Source organism: Prunus persica, chromosome G1 (assembly GCF_000346465.2).
Source record: "Prunus persica cultivar Lovell chromosome G1, Prunus_persica_NCBIv2, whole genome shotgun sequence".
Classification (NCBI taxonomy): Eukaryota; Viridiplantae; Streptophyta; class Magnoliopsida; order Rosales; family Rosaceae; genus Prunus; species Prunus persica.
This window is the reverse complement of record NC_034009.1, coordinates 44,376,389-44,400,249: the sequence shown is the minus strand read 5'-3', so window position 1 is coordinate 44,400,249 and position 23,861 is coordinate 44,376,389. Positions and strand designations below refer to the sequence as shown.

Below are 23,861 nucleotides of genomic sequence, written 5' to 3'. Positions count from 1 at the left end.
CATAGCAGCCACCATTACCAAGTCCCTCCGCCCAGCCAACACCAACAACCACCCACCCCAATCATCCCGGCCAGCCACCCAACCTAAGCCGCCCAAAGTTCACGATCTAGTAGTGGCTTAAAGCTCTGCAACCAATAAAAATCAACCACCCTTCACCGATATCATACCCAAAGTCTAAAATATCAATGGTATTGAAAATATCGGTAGTCCAAAAACACGAAAATTTCAATAAAAATATCGGGTAAAAGTTGAATAAAAACCACGAAAATTGTAAGAAAAACTTAAAATTTTTTATTGAAACTTTGGAGGATGTTTATTCAGTCAATTATCTATTAGTTTATCAAAAAAATTTGGAAGGAAATGCATTGCATAATGGGTTAACTGGTTTAAGTTGATTATATAGCGAGCTGACAAATACTGTGAGTGTAGAAAATATGTAATAATTAATGAAAGAAGATTACACACACCATAATCATTTATATATAATGATTTACTAAAATATTTTACACTTTATATATTGTATGGTAAGATACATGAATGACTTATTACCACACAGAGTTCTTATGAACTTAGTACCACACAGAGTTCTTATGAGGTTCAAACTTTTCACTATTATCATCATCTCTATGTGTAGAGTAAGTGTATTGTGAAGAGTAGTCATCAAATGATAAACCCCCAAAACAGTTTTGCATGTAATTGTTCAAAACAAAACAATATAAATATACATATTTTAACATATTATCACAAAAATATAAGTAACAAGGTGGTTAAGGTGTTAGAGGAGTGAAATGGCAAGGGTTTGAAATCCCCTTTGTGTGTGTGTCTTGTGTTTTTTTTTTTTCTTTTTTTTTCCATTACATCAATATTTTCGATATTATAGCGATATTTTGACAAAATAATATCCTCAACATTTCGTCGATATTATCAATATTTTAGACTATAATCATACCCAAATGAGCTGTCCCTTTCATTGTAAACACATGCAAAAACAACAAAACTAAACCCAAAAATCAAAAGTGAAACACAAACCCATTAACCCAGAATTATCAAAATAGGCAAATTGAAAAAAAAAAAAAAATCAAGATTGGTAGAGAAAAGAACGATATATAGAGAAGGAGGAAGGGAGGGAGGGAGGGAGGGAGGGAGAGAAATATACAGATACATAAATAGAGGCTGGAGTGGGTGGCTGCCAGGGTTTAAATGGGTGGTGACTTCACGGTGTTGTTGACTGTTCGTTTTAATTTTTTAATTTTAAGTTTTAAAATTGATTTAAAGTTAACAGTGTTAAGTTGGGGTTAGGTTATAGGACATCTGTCAAAAAACTATGAAGGGTACACAGAGGAGACACTAAATTGGGGACAACATATCCTCTTCTCTCATGCTTATGATAAGTAGTTTAACAAGATTTCACATGGACAACAAATAATAACTTTGACCCTCTATTTGGATGAAGGAACTGTAAATTACATAGAATTCTAAAATGATGAAATTTAGATTTCCATCATTTCAATTTCTGCAATTGAAGATTTTAGTGTTTGGATTTATGTATGTCGAATTTTGTAAATGGCACTATAGAAATTGTGAAATGAAACCTATTTTGGTATAAATTAAATTCGAAAATTTGATGCCCCAATTTTCACGATTTTTTCTGCGCGTCATTTAATAAATTCCGTGCTTAAGTTGCCAAACAAGAGAATTGTCAATTTCTCCTCTTAAATTCCCGACTTTTATAGTTAAATTTGAGTTATTTTTCCTCATCCAAATGAAGGGTGATAGTTCATCATATATAGAAAGACCAATGGTGTAAATATTCATTAACTTCAAAAGTTAGTTTTGCCAAATTTGAAAACATAGAAACCAAACTGTTACATATTCGGATTTCATCTCCTCTTATTGGAGCAAAATCCACATTGACATCTTTCAAAGATATAAAAGGATGTAAAAGCGGCTTTACACCTCCGACTTTACGTGTTCCCACTGAAAATGCTCACATATAACCAAAAGAACTTATGGCAAGAAGAAGTTAAAATAACTTTATGAAGAAGCTTGTGTTATGTTTGCTTTCAAAAGCACTTTCAAGTCTTTTTTATCACAAGTAATTATTCTCAGTTTCTTCAAAATTATCACGGAAACACTCACAAATAAGCAATGATTCTTTGCAATCGTGCTGACTGACGTCTTTCTTTTATGCTATCAAGATGAAACTTCAACATATGATCATTTCTTGCCGGGGAAAAGAAAAACTCCAATATCATTTTCACACTTCAATTACTCATATATGCAACCCAAAAAAAAAGAAAAAAAAAAGAAGAGAGAAGTGGATGTGATGATTTCTTTTTGCCTTTTTGGTTTTTTTTTCCTTCTGGGCCACTACCTCCATTAAGACCATGCACCAAAGAGCTAGGAGCATTTCTGCAGAGGTGGTGGGCCAAAAATTGTGGTGCTAAGGGAAAGGGCTGAGAGACAATTTTCCAACCCTTTAGGGGTGGAAGGGGCCATGATTTGATATTAGTGCACAAAACCGCTCACCGGTCAGTTTTAACCACAAAGTGCACAATGAAATACAGAAAGCCAAAATAGAAAAGGCATTCTTGCTTAAAGTCAGCATATAGTCCAATAGAGCATCAATAATATTGATCAATAAAACTTTAATGCACTGTCTTGCTTTTGGTTTGGATGGAGTCCAACAAAAGAGAGCTGATGATGTCAGCTGTGTTGCTCTAGAAATAAATGTGACCCTAACATTACTCATACCCAACTATTTTCCGAAAATTGGTGAACATAGGTGTATAACTTGTATAAATATTTCCATTTTTCAATTCGATCCGATCCATTCGTTCATAAAACTATTTACTTGATTGCATAAATGACACATGAAGTTAACTTTTCGAGATGATTTTATATGTAACAGCCTCGAGAGTCGAGAGAGATGATATAAGGATGAAACAGGGGATGAGCAGCAGACTATGATCTTTGAAGCCTTTACGTCTACAACTAATCTCTCCGACTTATGATCTCGGGGATGGTCACAGCTTTGGCTGTACGCTCTCTTGTATCTGCATTTAGTCCTCTGTAGAATGCTAGGTCCTGCATGTTTGTTCTTGATATATTTATATCTTCCGGAAAACAAAATCCTCATCTTTCAAACAAAGAAATCCTCACATACACCCTTACATAAACACAGCCTCCATTTTACATTATTGCTCTGGCCCTAACACTTGCAGCTTTAGAAAAATTTACACAATAGGCTGCATATTCAAAGGTGTTCGGATTGCAAAATCCTCCGGAAAACAGAATCTCATCTTCGAAAAACGAAATCCTCCACACACCCTTACATAACACAACCTCCATATACATTATTGCTCTGGCCATAAAACTTAATTGGCTGCACATTCAAAGGTGTTCGGATTAGGGTCTACACTCTGGGATTCTACCACCAGATAGGAAACCCTTTTTATCCATATGGACACAGTGATTGAGATTGGGACTAGTAAAAGACTCCAAAATGTCGGTGAAGCTTTAAACTTTTGCAAAGGGACATGTTTCAGCATAGCTGCACTCCTTACAATGACCAAGTCATTATGGCGACGACTTACTTAAAGAATTACAAGGATCCTCTCATTGTCTACTCTGATTTGAGATAGCTTTCCCTTTGGATAATAGATCACAGAACACACCCAGTATCGATTGACACAAACCATACATAGAAGTGTATGATCACAAATATCAAAATAAATACTTACGGTTCAGGATGAAGATTTAGGTCAGTTGCACCTTGCAAATCCACTAGGAAGAATGTGACTGCACATTTATTGGTGCACCAAAACTATGCAACACCCGTCTACATGCCAGTGCGTCTACACACGTTTCATGAAGAATGGATTGTCAAGGGGAAACAAATGGCACTAAAACCACAGGTAGCAGCTAAGACAGAGGATACAGAACTGTTACCAGGACGAAGATTAGCCAAACTACAGGAGCAATTGTTGCCTTCATCCAAAGCATGGATACAGCAGAGCTCAGCAATCTGCAAAGAGCCCCAACAAGGGTAGTTTCACTGTTGCAGAGCCAATCCAATGGAGCCATACCTTGTCTATGTGCTTACGCCAAACCCCTGCCTTGTTCTCCAGCCCTATCTCTTTGAGCATGCAAACCAGGCGCACTGCTCTGACTGGGCCTGGATTTCCTATAGAGCTACCACTAGTAGTGAAACGTCACGACCAGGCTAGGATAGCAGAGTACTACAACCCAAGAAAGCCATACCCTAAGATTCCATAGCCAGTTAAAGGAAAAATCCTGAGATATTAAAACCATCTCTAGACAAAAGATAGGCAGAGCAAACATGAGAAGTAAAAAAGTTAACAAATACAAAAACTAACTGGATTTTCCAACAATGCTTAGTAAAATAAGTGTATTAGACTTGTAAGGAAAACAAGGTCACATGTGAGAGACAAAGCAGAGCATTCCCCTCAAGACATCCCTTCGTGGAATTGGATTGCGAAGTGAAACCTGGCTCTGATACTAATTGATAGAACCCCGTTCAAACCAAACTATCTGTATGAATGTACTATTGAATTTATTCCAAAACAATCTTACAAATCACACCAATTACAGCCCAATTGTACAACTATATACTGAACCAACTAAACTTGGCGCCTAATCCAACTGTTTGATAGCTCAATAACCAATTCACTGATTTTAAAAAATGACCTATACAACTAAAACCAAATACAAAAAAGAAAAAAAGATGAGAGAGGTGCAGGAGCAATGAATAAAATACATTATGGTTTTTACAATTAAAACAAAAACAACTGTAAATGATTTTTAAGTTTAGTTGTAATTCCATCTGCTCTCCAAACTCTGTCACTTACCTCTTTCATCCCTTTTATCTTTTTCTCATTCATCTCAAAACATTAAAAACAAAAAACAGGAATGTTATCCAACAGGCACTTTAACTTCTCTTCATGAGTTTTCATTCTTTAGACAAATATAATTAGCATGTGCTGATATCTAAGACACTTCAGACAAATACATTTACATAAAAGAATGCATGCTTATGTCCTACAAAAGAGTAAATGGAGCAGTAGACTAGGGGGAGGGGGAGGATAAGGAGAACAAGTAAAATAATCGTATCCTCGCCTTATGCGCTTAGAACTCATATTTTTCCACCACCAACACAAAAAAAGCTCACACAAAGAGCCTAAAATCTGAATTTTCTCCTTGTTTCACCTCAAGTAGCCTCCATAAGTTTTCTTCGTGAGTAAAATATCCCACATTACACCAGGGGGTTAGGCTTAACTGTATAAGCTCCATTTCAGAAAGAATCAACAGTCACATATGCAAATTATCATATGTTACATGAGAACAGTTGGAAGTGGTGTCAACTATTTAAGCCACTAGATTAGTAGTAAAAGCAAATAATACCTGTAAGCAGCAATAGTAATACTAATCTGGCTTTATTTTTCTATAGCTCATAATTAGAATTTGATAGTTCTTATTCACGGCTTACTCATGGGATTCTCTGGAGTTCTTTTATAACTAATAAAGCACAATGGCATTTAGCACAAAAACAAAAAATCTTCATAAATATTTACCTCTTACATCACTGCCTGAAACGTAGTTCAATCATCCAAAGGAATAGAAGACCTCAAAAGTCATTACCGCATTTAAATTTTAAGTTCAGATGAATATGCTTGTACCTTTTTCTGGGGAAAGCCTACAGAAGCTCCAGTGCACACAAGTTCATCAACTTTGCATCTTACATGCTCATAAATTTTCAGCCATCCATGTCAAGCAACCGAAGAACTGAACAGACACTGAGTTTTCATCAAATATTTTCTCCTTAAAAGCAAATTTCCACATAAGCTATCATAACAGATCCACGTGCATACCACAAAAAATATATGTTAATAGTAATTAAAAAAAATTAAAAAAATATTTCAGTGTATCTTAGTTCCAGTGCTTAAGCCCTCCCTTATCAACAGTTTTACATTTGAACTTCTGATCTGGTTTATGAGTTACTTGAACATTACTTTCAAACCTGTATCAGATGCCAATTAACCCCACATCCTCTTAATCAAAGTCTCGAATCCACTCCAACTCAGTGTGTGCAAACTTAATACCCAAACACATGGATTCTAATACAGAAGCAGCAGAAGCTGTAAATAGTGACCCATGTAAAATTGATGTCGACATAAAAGTCCATGGTCCCACTTTTTAATAATCTACTTTGTAGTAGTGATAGAACACATGTTCCTGAAATTCTTTAACACCCAGTGGTTACAATTTAGAACGCATGTGGTGCGCGGTCACACACACACACACACAAGCCTCTTTAAATTATGACAATTTGAATTAACTTAAAACAATTTTTTTTTGCAATGTCCTCAGTTCAGACAACGCTCACCGCACAAATACATGCACATGAGCACAAGCATCCACAAACACAGGAGCATCAATACATGCACATGAGTACAAGCATCCACAAACACAGGAGCATCAAGTCTCATACTCGAGAATGTTTAAAATTCCATACAACCTTTTGGATATAGCAAAACCAATCTCAACCTCAGATGCCAGTTTCATAGCTAAAGGTGTAGCTACTACTAGGTACAAAAGATGTAGGAACACCTTTAGTTCAATTACATAACCGGAACTTCATTATTAACAAACAATGAACAACGCTTTTTTTGTTGTGACTAAACTGGAAGCATATTTGCTACACATATGATAAGGTGAACCAAAAAAAAACCTACACGATCTTTTGTATGGTTGAACATTTTCACCCTAATCCTAATATGATTTCTAAGGAAAGATCATACATGGTCCTATCAATTGTATAGACCATGACAGCACATTTCTATACGAAATCTAAGAAGAACCTTGCTTCTAGCCACGCAACTCCCGAATAACAGATGGCTTCAATTGGTCTCCAGTAACTGATCGAAACTGTCTTACGAAATCACTTTTTGCAAGCTTTCCAACCTGCATCAAGGTGCCAAAAACAACTGACCCTTAGATTAAGTTTTCTTGTCCATATCTTCAGAGGAATAGACAATATGAATAATTTTCAACTAGTGAAAAGAAGGTTACTTGCCTTCAAGTCGCACACCAGAGAGGACAGTTCCTCAACTTTAGAAGGAGTAAGGTATTTCTGAACCCTCGAAACCAATGCGTCAATAGAGCAAAGTCTTCCCATTTGAGCTGAAAGATCCACAACACGAAACCAGTTTCCATAAATGAAAGGAAAATAACAAATTAAAATTAAAACAAACAAAAAAGGAATCATACATACCTGGCACACGAACAGATGATCTGTAGCTCACAACACAATCAGGAAGAACATGTCTATTCATATTGGTGGACCATACTACATACCACTTAGGATTCCTAAGATCATCTACACCCGTATCGAATTCAGTACTAGAAGGATGGCATTGTTGAGACCCTGCCTCAACTTTTTCAACATTGCCTAATATAACCCGGCACAAAATAGCATGTTTTTCGCTGTTATCATCCGGCTCCGACCGCCCAGCACTACACAATTCAACCCATTAAAACATCAATAATTGGAAAACCCGTATTAAGCACATATTCACTTACATGGACACAAATTTCATCCATCAAAATATCAACATCAAAAACCCAGATGAGACACATAATTACCTTAGGTGAGGTGCTGATAAATGTGACAGGTAAAGACCAACACCACGAGACTGAGGCCCAGAAACCTTGCTAGGCCCGCCAAAACCATGTGTCAAAATGCCTCTTATTTCGCTGGCCGAAGCGCCGTACCAAGCATGAACCACATTGGCCACGCCCCGAGCCACCTTGGTCATCTCAACTTGCTTTTGAAAGACCTCGTAGCGAGCCCTATCCAACGGCCCAGTTCGAACACACTGATGAATTGAAGTCACAGCAGCCGCTGGATCAACCCTTCTCATCCCTGAGAGAAACACCTGGCTCCCAACTGCGTAAGGCTTTTCTCCTTCTTTCAACAACTTCATATTTGGCCACGGTGAACTCTTGTCCACAATACGCTGCCGTATCGACGAGGTCACTTCGTCTTCATCGACCTCATCTGTCTTTCTCTTACCCAAAACCCGACCCGGGATGACAACCCGATTATCGATACTTCTCTTCGGACTATCCAGACTATCCGACCCGTCCTTTAAATCCTCGCAAACAAACGCCACAGGGAAAAAACACTTGCCGTTTTCGTCAATCCAAGCAATCGATCTCTGAGCTCCAGTGCCCGAATCAATCTGCAACATCCGCATGAAGTCAAACAAGAAAGTTGACCCGTCAATTTCAACGCTGACCACCGCCTTGCGCTCCACGAAACCCGAACGCAGAATTTCAATGACGTGATCCGGCAAGTCGTTCCAGGACCCGTTCTGGAAGAACATGACCCGAGCCGGAGCCGCGCTCCGCTTGAAATTGGAGGGGTAGTGGATCCGATTGCGCACGGAGCAACAACCCGACCCGCGACTGCGGACGCTTCTACGGCTCGCTGAAGAAGACGACGACGAAGAATGCGTCTGGGTCGGAACCCTAACGGTGACCGATTGGACGAGCTTCTTCTGTGTTGCGGCGTTGGCAGCCATGGATTCTAGAGCTTCGAGCTTGATCGAAATCGAAATGACTCAGAAGTCAAGAAAACTCGTAGAATCAGGGGTTTGTACGTCGGCGAAAAGCTTTTATGCGTGGAATTTGGGGGAGCCTGAAATTACCTAAATGACCCTTGAAGGCGGTTTGGGTTTGCGGCTTGTGTTTCTGTTTGCTTCGGCCCAAAGAAAATAAATTAAATGGAGAGAGAGAGAGAGCGAGAGAATAATAGAATGCGTTGGAATTTTGATTTTGACGAGATTCGTTGGACCATTTTATAGTGCAGCACACAATCCTTGTGGCGCTAGGAAATCCTTCTGCCGTTGGGAAATGGATTGGCTTTTTGGAAATCTCTTGTGGCACTGGGAAACCGACCACGAGGGGACACATGCCGTACTTCATTTGCAAGATACAAATATGTAAAGCAATAGCCTTTATTAAAATACAAATAAACTATGTTCCAGCTTGCCATATGTATTCTCATATAGGAGAAATGGCGTTTCATATTTCCTTCACATTTGAGGAAACGTAGAACGACTTCTGAATTTAACACGATCTAAGCCATACTAAGCTTCATGGCTATGTGTCTCAACTTTCCTTATCTTAACAGTGATAAAATTTCTTCACAAATTAATATGTTATTAAAAACAAGATGATTGTCTGAAAATACTCTTATCCTGATAAAACATGACTTTCTATGATACATTAGAAAGATGGCCTAATTAGTACTCTTGTCCTAATGGGTCTATAATGATAAGTTTTCCAAGTATATGTATTTACTTTAGGTAACCAATTTTACAAGGGTCATGGGTCTACAATAATTGTTTTATCAAATCTTGACATATAATTAGTACGAGAAGAAAATTGTTATATTATTGATTTAAAGAAGTATGAGAATAGAAAAATTAACTTATAATCTAGTCATATTTTTCTCTTGAAATTTAGAAGAGATACAAAATTCAAATCTCCTCCCTCTCGTCCATTAAAAAAATATATTTTATAAAAAAATTTAAAAAAAAAAAAACAAACAAACAAACAAGTAGGAGTATTAGGTTAACAGTTCCTTGAAATATTTGGGCAAGCTATAAGGCCGAAGCCTTTGCTCATATTGGGCTTTCAGGGTAACACTCAACAACAAGAATTCTACTGGACCGGGTGTTCCTTAACCAGAGGAAAAAACCAATCAGGTTCGCTTCATTAAGGATTTCGAACTTTCGGCTTCTCAAAAGCAAAACACTCCCTTGATTGGTAGAAGAAGCAAACAATGTCCCCTGAGTTGAACAAGTGCTGTTTCAACCCAAACTGAAACTCTGCTTCTTTCGAATCTTCCACAACTGGGTGAGTGCTTCACTTTCTTAATTAGCTGCTCATGTTTTCTCGTCTCTTTTGCTTCTTCTTTTTTCAATGAAAGAAAACACAAATTCATGTATTTGGGGAAAATTCAATTTCTCTGCAATTTGGGGCACAGCTCAAGTGTTTTTCAATTTGGGGCAAATTAGTGTACTTTATAGTATCTACATTTTCCCAGCTGCCAAACAGGAATTTTAGGGTTTATGTAGTGTCTGCTAGCTTTGTATCTTTTGTTGATAAAGTGTGCAACTGGATAAGTTAATGTAGGTTTACAGTGTTCTTGGGCATCGCCCATTAGCAATGTAATAACTGGGACACATCTTAGAGCTCTACTTCTTTAACATTCAAAGTTTCCATTGTAGATTTTCCTTTTGTTTGGATTTCTGATAGTTACTGCTTTACATAGTGACTACATATATATGATTTTTTATTTTTTTTTGGGGATTATTTGAAAATTACAGTGCAACAGGTCTGCCATAATTTAGGGTAGAAATGTCAGCTCCATTAACGCCTTCAAAGAGACCACATGATGAGAACCCTATAGAGCCAAATGGGAAAGGGAAGCTGCAAAAGTCTGAAAATCAACCTTCTAAACTCTCCTCTGGCAATGCTGTTTTCAGGGTACTGTGCCCTGTGTCCAAACTTGATAGTATCACTGGGGATGGTGGCTCTTTTATATCACAAATTTGTCAAGAGACTCTTGTAAAGGTCAGAGTTGAGGAAAATGTCCCCGGATGTGATGAAAGAGTTATTATTGTGGGTTCTGATAGAGAGAATGATGTTGATACTGAGCATAGCAAGGAGGATGGCGTTGAAGGGGAAAATGTGGATGAAAAGCATGATGATACTAAGGATTCAAAAGAGAATGATGAAAATAAGGAATCTGTTCCTAATGAAGATTCGGAATCTGTTCCTAATGAAGATTCGAAATCTGACAACTTAACTCCATCTGTGCAGAAAGCTCTGCAACTTGTGTTTGAGAGAATAATTGAAGGGGAAACAGAGACTGATGGAGGGGACGAACAAGGTGAAAAGTCTTTAACATTTGTTTGTAGATTACTAGTCCTTTCGACTCAAGTGGGATGCCTATTGGGAAAGGGTGGTAGTGTGGTCAAACAAATGTCATCTGAAAGTGGGGCACAAATCCGGATCCTTCCTAGAGATAAACTTCCATTATGTGCAACAGCTTCCGATGAACTAGTTCAGGTAACGTTGAATGACACTATTGTTATTATACTGTCATCCATACCCATGAAAATAGCTCATATTTCAGTGATGATATGAATAACCAAGTTGTAAATTGACTACTGGATTTCTGCTACTGGGCATTTGATATAATCAGCATGGCTGTCAAAATTCTTAAGCAATTAAACATTGCAGATGAAATATTTAGCATTGGGTGTCTTTGTTTTGCTGTCAATGCCTAGTGGCTTTGGAACACCTAAGGGAACAACTAAAAAGAAGTATTGAAAAATGCTGGCTTGGAGCTTGACAATAATTGTGCATCACTGTAGGATTTGGTTCATGTTTTTTATGTTGATGATTTTGATGCATAACATTCTGTACGGACATCATATATCATAATTCTGCTGCAGATTACTGGGGAAGTTGATGCAGTTAGGAAAGCTCTTGAATCTGTTTCTCAGCAGCTTTTGGAGAATCTACCTCGCGATAGTGACTCTTCCCTGTCCAACACTTCAGGGCCATCATCTCATTCAATTGGTCAATCTCTTCCTAGACCAGAAGTATATCAACCACCCAACCGTTCTCAAGGAGCACCATATAGTGATCAGCTTGGAGACGTTGCAGATTCACATCCTGCTGCTCATCCACTAATACCCAAATTCCATGGAAGTGGTAGGATGAAGCCTTCACAGGAAGTCCTAACTTTCCGCTTATTGTGCCATGAAGAGAGAGTAGGAGGTGTAATTGGAAAAGGTGGATCCATAATAAAGACACTTAAGCAAGAAACGGGCTGTGAAATCAAAGTTATGGAAGGCGTGCCTGACTCAGAGGACCGTCTTATTATTGTATCTGGTCCTGCGGTATGATTTTAACATTTTCTTCTTCTTGGACACATGAGCTGTTTGTACACACAAAGACATAAAGAGACACACACGTACTCACAAACACAAGATAAGCTGTTTAACAAGTTAACTATTGCAGCACCCAGATGATAGGATATCACCTGTCCAAGATGCCGTTCTTCGTGTCCAGAGTAGAATATTCAGGGCTGCACCTAATAGCAAGGAACAATCCATGATGGCGAGGCTTCTTGTTTCCTCTAATCAAATTGGTTGTCTCCTTGGCAAGGGTGGTGCCATCATTGCCGAAATGAGAAAGTTATCTCGGGCGCATATCCGTATAATGGGGAAGGATCAAATTCCAAAATGTGCTCCAGATGATGAAGAACTTGTTCAGGTGCGTTTTCCTTAGTGCATGTGTGGTTCTGAGTTTCAAGAGGTTGGACATACCTCTATCTGGGGTATCATTATGTGAAGTTGCTGCTTTTGTGTTCTGGGTTTAATTATGGTGAACTTTATGTGGATTTTTTCATGTTTCTATTAATATGCCAGTTGGTGTACTATCTTTGCTTGTATGTAAGTGTTCTTCATTGTGCCATATTTAGCAATCTTAACATTTTTACTCACTGTGCTTGTTGCTGCAATGTTCCTTTTCTGACAGATAAATGGAGAATTCGAAGCCGTTAAAGATGCTCTTCTCCAGATCACCACTAGGTTGCGGCATCACTATTTCCGTGATGCATTTCCTTCTATAAATTATCCTCCAAATCCCGCGTATTTGGATCAACCTCCATTTCAATCATATATGAGGAGGGACTTCTCACCTCCAGGAATGCATTCTAATTTAGGCATGCCATTTCACAAGTTTGATGCTGTTGGTGGCCCTCCTCCACATGGTGTTTTTCATCCCCATGATGATCGTGCTCCTTTTATGCACAATATTCATAGGTTAGGTGGGCCCCCGCATTTATCTGAAAGAAGACCTTGGGGTCCTCAGGTATTTAGCTGTTGTATGGCCTTTTTACACTACAGTTATTTATCTTTTCCCACATTTTTTAATTTTTGTTGAAAATTCTCTCTGTTGCTTCAAAGTTTTGCATCATATGTTTGTTGTTTCTTGAGATGACCTTGTTAATTATGTGTGGCAAAATGATGTGAAGTGTATGATAATTTGAAATGGGCGAAGCAAATTGTGCATAGTTTGAGTATAAGAAAACTGATATTGAAGAAGCAAATTGCACAACAACCTCTATGTACTAAAGAGAAGAAAAAACAGAAAAGGACAGTTGATTTATGTTGCTGATTTACTTTTCTATCCTGAACTGATCCACAGGGACATCTTGAGGGTGGTGGTCCCTTAGGCTTGCCGAATTTTGCTCCACAAAGAAGAATTCCAGGATTTGGAGGAAGCCAGCCAGCTATAATAACCAACACCACTGTTGAAGTTGTTGTCCCTAGTTCCCTTGTTCCTGTAATAAATGGAGAAGATGGTGAATGCTTGAAGCAAATACGACAGGTACATTCTTGATGTTACGACATTGACAGAAAAGATCCATGGAGAATAACATATTTTAAATAAAGGGCTGTGGGGATACTTCAAAATGGAATGATAAAAATGAGCATGCTTTGCTTTTTAGTTATAAAATAAAGTTAATGGCTATGAATCCTGTAAGCATGTGGTAGTGTATGTCTGCTCGGCTAAGTTTTGCGCCCAGCTGATTGAAGTTAGCTCATAATCGTCCTTCGCCATTTCTCCTAATTCCATAAAAATTGCCTTTTCATCATGTTATTGGGGAATGCTTTGGGTTCATAGTCTATCTAGAATGGGCATGAAGAAATTAGTTGTCATGATAGTGTAGCTGATGTAGAACCAATAAGGTGGCATAGAATAGATAGAGAAATGGAGAAACAAGGGAAGTAACTTTGAGAAAGAAAAAGGGACGAGAGAAAATAGAAAAGGGGAGGCCAGGGTTTCATTATACTCAAATTAGTATGTTCGAGTTTCATTCCTATGCTACACTAAGGCCTATTTATACGATAGAGCATCCAAATCCAAACAGAAAGTTTGGAAACCATAATGGTAATAAGAATCAAACTCTCAAATCTAATGTAATACAAATTACCAATATTTAAATAAAATTTGAAATCCAAAATGACATAAGTAAACTCTAATGAAATGTCTCCATAACCTTTTGTCTATTAGTTTTTTTTTTTTCTTTAATAATGCAAGTTCATACAAGTTAATACCTCTGCTTGAGGTGTCATTGCAGTCCAGTTATGCTTAGGGCTGGAGCTGCTATTGATCATTTTCACCCAGTTGTTTATAGGAGCTGTCTAATGCATCAGAGGAAAAAGAAATAAATTGAGCTGTTTTACAATTTGCCAGTTAAAAGAAGAAGAAAAACATAAAATCCGATCCCTGGCTTACTGTGTTCGGTGCCTGTTCCCAATTCTCTCTTTCTCTCTATTTGCATCTGTTCATATATTTTCATCTTTTGCCTTGTTTGGGCGCCATTGCTTTTTTCAGCGAGGTTCATTGAAAGTATTTAAAGGTGTGATATGGATAGAGCTCATATTTTGTTGGTTCCTAGTTAGTTTGCTTAAAAGAGAATATCTTGTTCTACGAAGGCTACCAAAGAAAGAGCATGTGTGTGTTGGTTTTGCTTGCTTGATAAAATCAAATTCATAATTTTGTTGGAAGTGAGTGTATATAACATATATTTTGATTATGTTCAATGTTTGTACAATTTCTGTTAGTAACAACATGCCTTGACATAGCATTATCACTTCTAACATGACCAACACTGTTCCAGATTTCGGATGCAAAAGTTACCATTACGGAGCCTAAGCCCGGAGCACTTGAAACTGTGATCATAATATCTGGAACACCTGAACAAACACATGCTGCGCAGAGTCTTATTCAAGCATTTGTGATGAGTGAGACTGACTCTTCTTGATTTGTGTTTGAAGGATCCCTTTTGGTGCCCATGAAAGTTCAAGAAAAGATTGCCTTCCATATACCAAATATGGGACAATGAGGTTGTAGTAAATTGCGAGGAAGTTCTAATATCACATTCTAACCTGTTTTGTGTATCTGTGCATGTGTGAAACTTTTACATCCCCCTTCCCCACCATTTTTTTAGAAGGAAAGAAAAAAAAAATTTCAAAACCCATTACAACTTGGTCTTCCCACAAAGAAGCTTTTGTTATTTATTTTCTGGTACATGCTTGAATATGAACAATCCTTTCAATACGATTTGGCAAACATCGTTATTGTGTCTTGAAGTAAATGTCCAGGTCGGAACCATCTTTTCCTCATGAAACCAAGCTTTATCTACATTTATCTTAATGACATCGACCTCTAGTTTCATGAAAACTTTCATCCACAACTATGAACCATCTTTTTGAAGGTAATCGGCAATCTTAATTGAGAATTAGTGGGAGTTTTGAGTTTGTTTTCATGTTTTGCTAATTTATTTTCTTGTGTTAAAATTGTTGGATATGCACAAGGTTGTTGGTTTATTTATACAAAGAGGTTGTTTATTTAAAATTTCAGATCCCCATTGTGATTATGTTATTGTATATGTACATGATGTATGTTTACTTATCAGGAATGATTATTGCAATGATTCGAAATCTTGACTTCCCCTATATTTACTAAACACATAACATAAAAATAGAATAAAAATTACGTGGATTTCACTTCAAAATTTGTAATCATACCTTCAAAATTGGGAACGGGATAAACTAGAGATGGTAATTGATTTATTTTCAATTCCTTAATTCCCCTATTAATAAGTTCCTCGATTCATAACTTCATTCATTCAAGGTAAGTAAACATGTAAGTTGAGTGTGGGTTATCGCTTGTTACACTAAGCTGTATTGTTTGTTCGTTATACCTGAGTAACCTGTTGGTATATAAATGGCATTTTGGGATGTGGTCATATGTGTTTTTCATATTTGACAGACTTGTTTTAGAAACTTTGTGCTTAATTAATTCTTGCTGCTAGTGGAATCTATGTATACGGTTGTAAATTTGTAATCGTCATTGCTCAAGTAGGTAGGTTTCTATATGCATCTATCTGGTAGTATTTCTCTCTTCCACCTTCTCTTTCTTTTGGATTTTTATTTTCTTCTTATTCCTTTCCTTTTTCGTTTGTTGAGAAATTACATTGTAACCTTGACCCAGTTTGATAGCTTCAAACTTTAGGAGGAACTTAAAAATACACACTTGAGAAAACTTAGGTTTTTGGGAAATTAGTTAACTAATCACACACTACTCAAACCCTATATTAAAAGCTATATAGTAAGGCACTACTATTGCTCAGTTTGGAAGGGCTTGTACTTCTTGACATCTGTTGCCAGACCTTGAATTGCTGCAGCAGCTGAAACAAGTGATATTACCAAGCAAGCCCAACTCAAAATCTTCATCCAAGCCCATGTGAAGGAGAACCTGGGCATTTTAGTCCTTGCAATGTACATCTCTATTGGGAAGTAGACTGTCAATGGCCAGAAGGAGGCTGCTCCAAGCAAACCCAAGAAGTCGTTAAAGAAGGGGAACAACATGGCTAAGATTGCTGTCATCACCACATATGCAGTCCTCCACACCAATCTGAAGGAGTTGAAACAGTATGCCCCATGAAACGGAAGGTTCACTGCGTGCTCGCTGTTTATGAACTTGCTTTCGGGCCAGCGTTTGGCGCACTGGCTTTCGACAAACCCGAATATGGGCTGGCAGAAGACCTGATCACCAATCATCATGCATTGCTAGTATCAGTATAAAAAAAATATGTTATTTGTACTATTTAGCGTTCATTTATAATATGCAGCTTCTTTTAGAGAAATGGTTCATAATATGTCAAATTTATAAGGTGTGCGTCTAATAAAATGAAGGCTAAAATACCTGGTAGGCGCCGATTAGGTGAATGGCGATGCAGATGTTGGCAAGATCAACTAACCAAAAGGGTTCATAGAATCCGAAACCGGTGAGGAAATTTCCAGGTGCATCGTTCCCAAATGCTGCATAGCCAACACAACCACAAAGGACATAGAACACTGTGGTGGTTGCAATGCCGATACTAGTTGCCCTCTTCATGGCTTTGTTCTCTGCCGGGGGTGATTTCAATGTGTCCTGCAATTATTAGTCCTAGTTAATTATGGCTTATCTTAATTCCTAGAAGCAGTGATTTCTATTAAGTTGTAGTTAATACAATAAGCACATATCAACAACTCTCATACAATTTTTCTTTAGTAGAACGGAATATTTGGATGCTCGAGGCTTTCGAACCTCAGCATACGTGAATAGAAATGAAAAAGCTCAATTTACCTAAGCTATACCCCACTAGTATATGTTCATTATAATGTTTTATAAAATATGACCCGTCCTCCAGGAAAACATTCCTATCATACCAAAACCAATCAAATAAAAACAGAAAAGAAACAAAACAAAACAAAAAGAAGACATGATGTTCAATCTTTTTTTTAAATATTTTTTTTTTCTGGTTTAGAATTCATGTCCAGCTTTAAGATGCCGAATTCCTGACTCATAAAGGGACAACTTTGAGATTATTCATAGAAGAAAGATCTGACAATGACCTACCAATAGTTGCATGATAAGAGAAAAAGGATGGACAACAAGAAAAGTAGAAAGAATTGTGTTTTTTTTTAAGGCCAACTTATTCGGTGGCCCAAAGTTTGCTTTTGCGGTCCACCTCTGATGGTGCTCTAAGAATCTTTCTAAAGTGGGCTGTTCGGTAAAATAGTATAATTGAAAACCTATGTGACATATATATATATATATATATAACAAATGAAATGAAAAATAAACACTTAAAACATGCTTTCACTTCTCAATCGAAATTAAAGGGAGGGATTTGTTATATTTTTTTTTACTAGAATGTAAGCTTTGACAATATATTCCCTATTCGTGATTTGAAAACAAAATGTTGTGAAACTTTTACTATATTTGTCTTTTTGTTATAATGGAAGAGTCGAGTTCTATCGGACCACTTCCCTTCCCAATCACTTCTTTTGCTTTTTTAGGTTCTTATCACGACAGTATAAGAACATGGGCATTCACATCCACATTTTTTTTACTAGGTAAACTAAGGTAAAAAATTCAAAAACTAATATGCTTTGAATTAGATAAGACTGTATTATAATCGAGATTGAGTCAACATATGAGTTGAGATGAGATTAAAATCAGGATATGAAATTTCGACCTACTTCTCGACTCATACATTGACCCTATCATGATCCTTCTAAGTTCAACACAAGTAAGTTTCTTATTTTCTTAGATTAACTTTTAATACGTCTATGTGAACACATTATTTTATGAACCCTCATGAAATCTAACAAATTAAAGATTTTATAACCTACCCCTTTGTTTCGTGGTGCAATAATTTGTTGGTTTATATATTTTTTATTTTATATAAGTTCTATAATATATATGCGACACCCTATTGCTTCGAAAACTAGCAAGCTATGTCATACCGACATTTAACATTTAATAAGGCACACATATCAAAGTTGCGGCAGGTTTGGATATGGAGCCAAAATATTATGTTCAGATTTTGTGTTGAAGACAAAATAAACATGCTGCATGCATGTGAACCCCTCCCATATAGAAAACACATACATACGCCCCAGCAAGCCGCGCGTTTGTATTGTTTTGTTTGTTTGCTTTTCCCTTTAGTTAACACAAGCAAATGCCTAGGCAGGATGAGTTTTATGAGGCCTTGAGTAGCTAGGTCTAATGGGTTTCAATTATTTTTTCTCCCCTTTTTCTAAAATATAGGGTTTTATTCAATCTGAAAAGAAGAAGAAGAAGATAGGGGCTAATGGCCTTTTAAAAGTTACATAAAGTAAGTTTTCTTTTTATATTACGAAGGCTATACACACACAATTTGAACACATGGACACACATCACATAATATGAAAGTTGATGTGACATATAATATTATTAATAATATAATTTCACGGTATAAATTATTTATATATTATAATATAAATGAATATTCTTAAAAGTGTAAGATACCAACTATTTCGTTCACTTATGTTAGAATACGTGAATATAATGTATTATCATGTGACTCTTTTTCCGTCTCATATAATATTATGATATTTATGTTTGTGTGGCATACACATATAGACATAGCTTAATATATTAATAAGAAGATTAAGGTAAATATATTAGGTAAGAGAGTTGCCTGTATTTCCACGAGCACGGTAGAATAAGCATAAGCAAAGGCAATGTCTCCAATGGCTTGGAATGTCTTCCAAACTTTATCCGAGGCTGACACATCTATCCCAACTGTTCCTCCAGTTAAGGTTGTCCTTGCATGTGGTCCAGCTTCATTGTCCATAAAATAATTTATCAATCCATCAGCATACCTTCTATATTAGCCACAAATTATTGAAACCAGATAGACAAAGTTCTTTGGAACCTATACAAAATCATCATCTCAATAATTTACGTTGTAATTTAAATGTTTTTTTTTTTTTTTGTGTGTGTGTGGGGGTATGAATTACCTATAACTTTGGCGACGGAGAGGCCAAGGCCTATGGAAGAATAGGCAAAGGACATGACGGCTGCGATGATTGAGAGCCATGAGAGCTTATGAAAGTTTGGGATTTGGCTGAGCAAGATTTGGATGCAAGCAAAGATGATCATAAATGGGTTATTTGATGTGCGACACTTCACATGATGTCCATGTTTATGAAAACAATTCGACCTCTTCACCGCCCTGCATGAAAGTTTACAAAAACGTTAAAGCTATAAATTCACCCAACAAAAACAAATAATAATAATAAAGAAACACACACTGAAAGTGGTTGTATTATTCAAATACAAAAGAATATTTATCATATTTCTTATATTGACACATCATTTAACGAGTTAACTTACAAAACATATATATGTACTGATACGTCATTTAGTGAACAAATATATTACTGTTATATGTATTTATTATTAATAAATAAGATCCAGATATGTATAGTAATGCATCATTTGAAGAGTAAATTATGAAATAAATACGTGTATTAAGGCGTAATTTGATGTAAAAACATGTTATTGACACATCGTTTAGTGAACAAATACAATAAACAAATACAGGGAATCTAGTTTTTACACGAAAATTTTTAATATAGAAACAGAATTTCCCTATCATGAAAACACAAAGTAAATTTAGGTTTTACCCATAAAAAAACTTTCACTTTTGGAAAAAGCCAAAGCTTTTTTAAAAAAGACAAAATAACCTCTCAACTTTCAAACCAAAGACATGCAAATGTAAAGAATTTCTTAGGAAATCAAAAAATAAATAAGGGTAATTTTGTCCATTTTTGCTTCTTTTAAAAATTTTCTCTCTCCTTTGGGCTTTTCCAAAGTCTCCCACACAATAAGTCAAAAAGGGGAAGTCATTATGTTGCAGATTGGAGCCGCTACTTACACCATACTGATGGAGGCAGTAATTGTGTAACCGATAGTAACACCAATGAGATTTCCATACTGAGCCAATCCACAAAGCTGCACTTTTCTGCCTCCTGCACAAAACCAAACAAAAACCCCAGATTACGTGACCATTAATATCACACCAACCAACCTTCCCCAAAAAAAACCACCTACAATTTCCGAAATAATAAACCAATAATAATTATACGAGAGGATAATGTTACCTAGATTGGCTCGTACAACATCCATGTAGGTGTAGTTTCTCTTGCCGTGGACAGGGTCAGGGGACCTGTAACAGTCGGCAAGGAGGGTGGAGGTGAAGTAGGTGATGAAGGAGAAGGCCATGAGAACAGCTGGCCCTGCAACCCAACCTAGCTGAGCTATGGCCCATGCCAGAGATAGCACCCCTGACCCAATCACAGCCGTTATGATATGTGCACTGGCAGTCATCCATGTCCCTTCACAAGTTCACAAACCAAAGTCATTCGGACGAGTTTCTGAGTTCAAATCTTATAAACAAGAACATAAATATATATTTCATATTAAGAAGTTGGACGAGATTCCGAGCTTAAATCTCATAAACAACAGTGTTGCTTTCTTACCAGTTCTTTTGGGACGACCGTCGTCGTCCAGATTCTTGCGAAAATCTCCATTTTCAACAATTCCTGGGTTGTGTTCCATGTACATGCTACTCTTCTGAAACTGCCCTGTCATCTCTTTCGCTCTCTCTCTCTCTCTCTTCTGGTTTTTCTCTGAGTTTGGTTTTAGGCAACTAGAGAGAAATGGTACTTCACCACTTAAAAAGGGTTTGGTGCTTGGGGTTATAGAAAGAGATGGGTAGGGAGGAGATAATATTTGAATCAGTGAAAAAGGAGGGGCTTGGTGGGACATAAAAAAGGTGATTGGGGGGTAAAATGTAGGGTGAGGACTAAAGTCAAAACCAAAGACTTGTGCAAAGCATGTGTAGTCAAAATGGTAGGGCAGGGAGATTGAGTCATGAACAAGATACTACTTCAAAAATTAATTAAAAAAAACATCTAAATGGCTATAATAATAGGCTTGGGAGCCTAAGCCATAGCTAATGGTTGGTTGGGTTGGAATTATTGGTAGGGTTTAATGCGCTTTATATGCACCATGGATGGTGGTAGGCTTAAATTGGGTATTTTGGGAACCCTAAGGCCCCCGGCCCCCACCTTGGGTGGTGTTTTTGGATTTCGTCCATCCATTTGGAGAGAGAGTTTTAATGGCTTCCATTGATTGTGGATTTTGAAAGTTAGTGAGTGAAAATCTCTCTGTCTCTTTCTCCTTCTGTACATTGTGCATAATAATAGTCTATTATCTCCACACTTGTGCTTTGGCGGTCCCTCTTGAGCGACTTGGGTTGGTCTCAGAGAATCCACCATTCTCCATCAACACTTTGAAAATATCACGGAATGTTATAGCACATGCTTTCTTTTTCTGGTTCTGTATCTGTATTTCATTGACCTCCATTGAATTGTTATGATTGTATCGAATGCTGCCATGGCCTGGGACTCCCGACTGTTCTCATCATATATCTATCTTCTAATAGGTTATCAATCTATCTAGCCCACAAATTGAAGCAATAAGTTAGAACTTGGGATTGATGATGAATTATTAACGTACGTATCAGATTTGTCAAGTTGGACTATACATCAAATGAAAATTTTCTCAAATTATGACTAGTTCGGCAGTGTTCCTGTAGCAAGTACCATTCATAAACACTTCTGGAAGAAGTGCTTTTGTTATAAGCACAATTTTTTTTAATACTAAAATTTCAGTGATTTCTTAAAAAGCATTTCGATGTTCTAGTAGGTGCTTATATAAAGTATTGTTCTTTTAATTTTGCAAACACTTTTAGTTATTCTAAAAACACTATTAAGCGTGTAACAGTGTAGCTTAAGTAATTAAGAGCAGTTGATCATGATCTCTTTACCTTATAAGTGGCTATTTTAAAAAGGGGAATCCGAGATCCAGTTTTTGAATCCCCTCATCCTTTGATATCGCTGATTATAAAAAAGGGCAATATTAAACATACCCTTAAATAATTATTTAGATTGATATATGATAAATGATATAAAAAAAACATTTGATAACTTATACGTGGGCAATGAGAATATATCTAGATTAATGGCAGGTATGAAGATTTGGAAAGGTAGATATTGATTTATCCATCGATTCTCTTTTCTTTTCATTTAGTTGGTTGGTCAAATATATGTTCATAAAGAATTAGCATTGTGTGGAAAGTAGATTCTCATTTTCATCCATCCTTGGAAGACCAAATTAGCAGAGAATATGTGCCTTTTTTTCCATTATTGTTGGTGCATGAGCTAAACAACATTGTACTTTTTCTTAAGGAACTCCTCTTTATCAGGGAAACAGGTGCTAAACTGAAGTTTCCTTGTCAGCCATATGCTTTTTTGGCATGGATGACATTTTAAAACACACGTCTTTGTTCTCACAATCAATTACGAATTTTTTTTTAAAATTTCTCCTTCGACTTTTCAGAATGCCATCTTCTCATAGATATCGCTAATTGCAAAGCAAAGTACGTATAGCAATACTGGAAATTAGAGTCTAAACTGAGCTGATCTAAGACAAAAACTCTAGTCTCTTCTCTCTCAAAAAACACTCTACAACTTTTTTTACTTTGAGGGGACAAAGCCACTGTTCTTCCTCCCCTCATCTCTCCTCCCCTTCTCCTCTTTTCCACAATTTTCAAGGATAAAAGGTTTCCCCTATTTGCCTGTAATGATTTTCCTCCACTCATCACATGCGGATCTGTCTGATAGCATTTATGACTCTATAAATTAGAGAGCATGATTGAAGTTTAAATTTTATAAAAAGCTCCTAAAATAACTTTTATGTGTTTTTAGCTAAAATTTAATTAAAAAATAAAGAGCATGATTATGAATGCTCTAAATACTCTAGAATGTTTTTTGGAAGATAGGTGCTAGTGTTTTCTGGATATGTTGTACTTCAAATATTGATTGTTTTATATTTTTCCGAGTACCGAATGCACAAATGGTATTTATCGGGCAGATATGCAAAAAAAATGACGTCTTCAGACTCCATATTAATTATGAGAAACAAAATGTATGCGTGGGATTTTGTAGGTATTATAACCATTAATGCCTAAACATTGTAACATATATATATATATATATATATATTTTGCATGCAGATAAGGATGACATATTAGGTCAACAATCTTGTCCCCGACCTTGAGTGACTGATAAGTGTCAAAGTGTAATGAAATTTTTTAGTATATTTGGTTTATCCTTTTCAAATTGAATTTTTTTTATCTGCAATATATTACTTTTTGTTCCTATTAATAAAATTTAATTTTTATAAATAAAAATTCATAACTAAGATTCAACTTATTAAGTTACCTTATTAAGCTCAATATC

General features: G+C 36.6%; 3 protein-coding genes across 5 annotated transcripts; 1 reads left to right on the top strand and 2 right to left on the bottom strand.

The window, feature by feature from the left end:
* LOC18789030 (probable inactive poly [ADP-ribose] polymerase SRO3) lies at positions 6,481-8,833 on the bottom strand. Its single transcript, XM_020553907.1, has 4 exons — positions 7,666-8,833; positions 7,295-7,536; positions 7,097-7,203; positions 6,481-6,984 (listed from the first exon to the last, which is right to left on the bottom strand). The coding sequence occupies exons 1-4, from the start codon at positions 8,604-8,606 to the stop codon at positions 6,889-6,891; spliced, it is 1,386 nt and encodes a 461-aa protein (XP_020409496.1). The 5' UTR covers positions 8,607-8,833; the 3' UTR covers positions 6,481-6,888.
* LOC18789313 (KH domain-containing protein HEN4) lies at positions 9,390-15,266 on the top strand. 3 transcript variants are annotated; one of them, XM_020564397.1, is made up of 7 exons: positions 9,390-9,945; positions 10,419-11,163; positions 11,553-12,002; positions 12,124-12,378; positions 12,643-12,978; positions 13,315-13,497; positions 14,795-15,266. In XM_020564397.1, exons 2-7 carry the CDS (start codon positions 10,450-10,452, stop codon positions 14,936-14,938), a joined length of 2,082 nt encoding a protein of 693 aa, XP_020419986.1. In that variant the 5' UTR covers positions 9,390-9,945; positions 10,419-10,449; the 3' UTR covers positions 14,939-15,266. The 3 variants fall into 3 exon arrangements, with proteins under 3 accessions (XP_020419986.1, XP_007225672.1, XP_020419992.1); XM_007225610.2 differs by having other exon boundaries at positions 9,726-9,945; positions 10,443-11,163; XM_020564403.1 differs by having other exon boundaries at positions 9,726-9,945; positions 10,427-11,163.
* Positions 16,073-21,425, bottom strand: LOC18792054 (amino acid permease 6). The gene is made up of 7 exons (XM_007222603.2): positions 21,036-21,425; positions 20,658-20,891; positions 20,432-20,525; positions 19,512-19,726; positions 19,190-19,332; positions 16,885-17,112; positions 16,073-16,724 (listed from the first exon to the last, which is right to left on the bottom strand). Exons 1-7 carry the CDS (start codon positions 21,322-21,324, stop codon positions 16,299-16,301), a joined length of 1,629 nt encoding a protein of 542 aa, XP_007222665.2. The 5' UTR covers positions 21,325-21,425; the 3' UTR covers positions 16,073-16,298.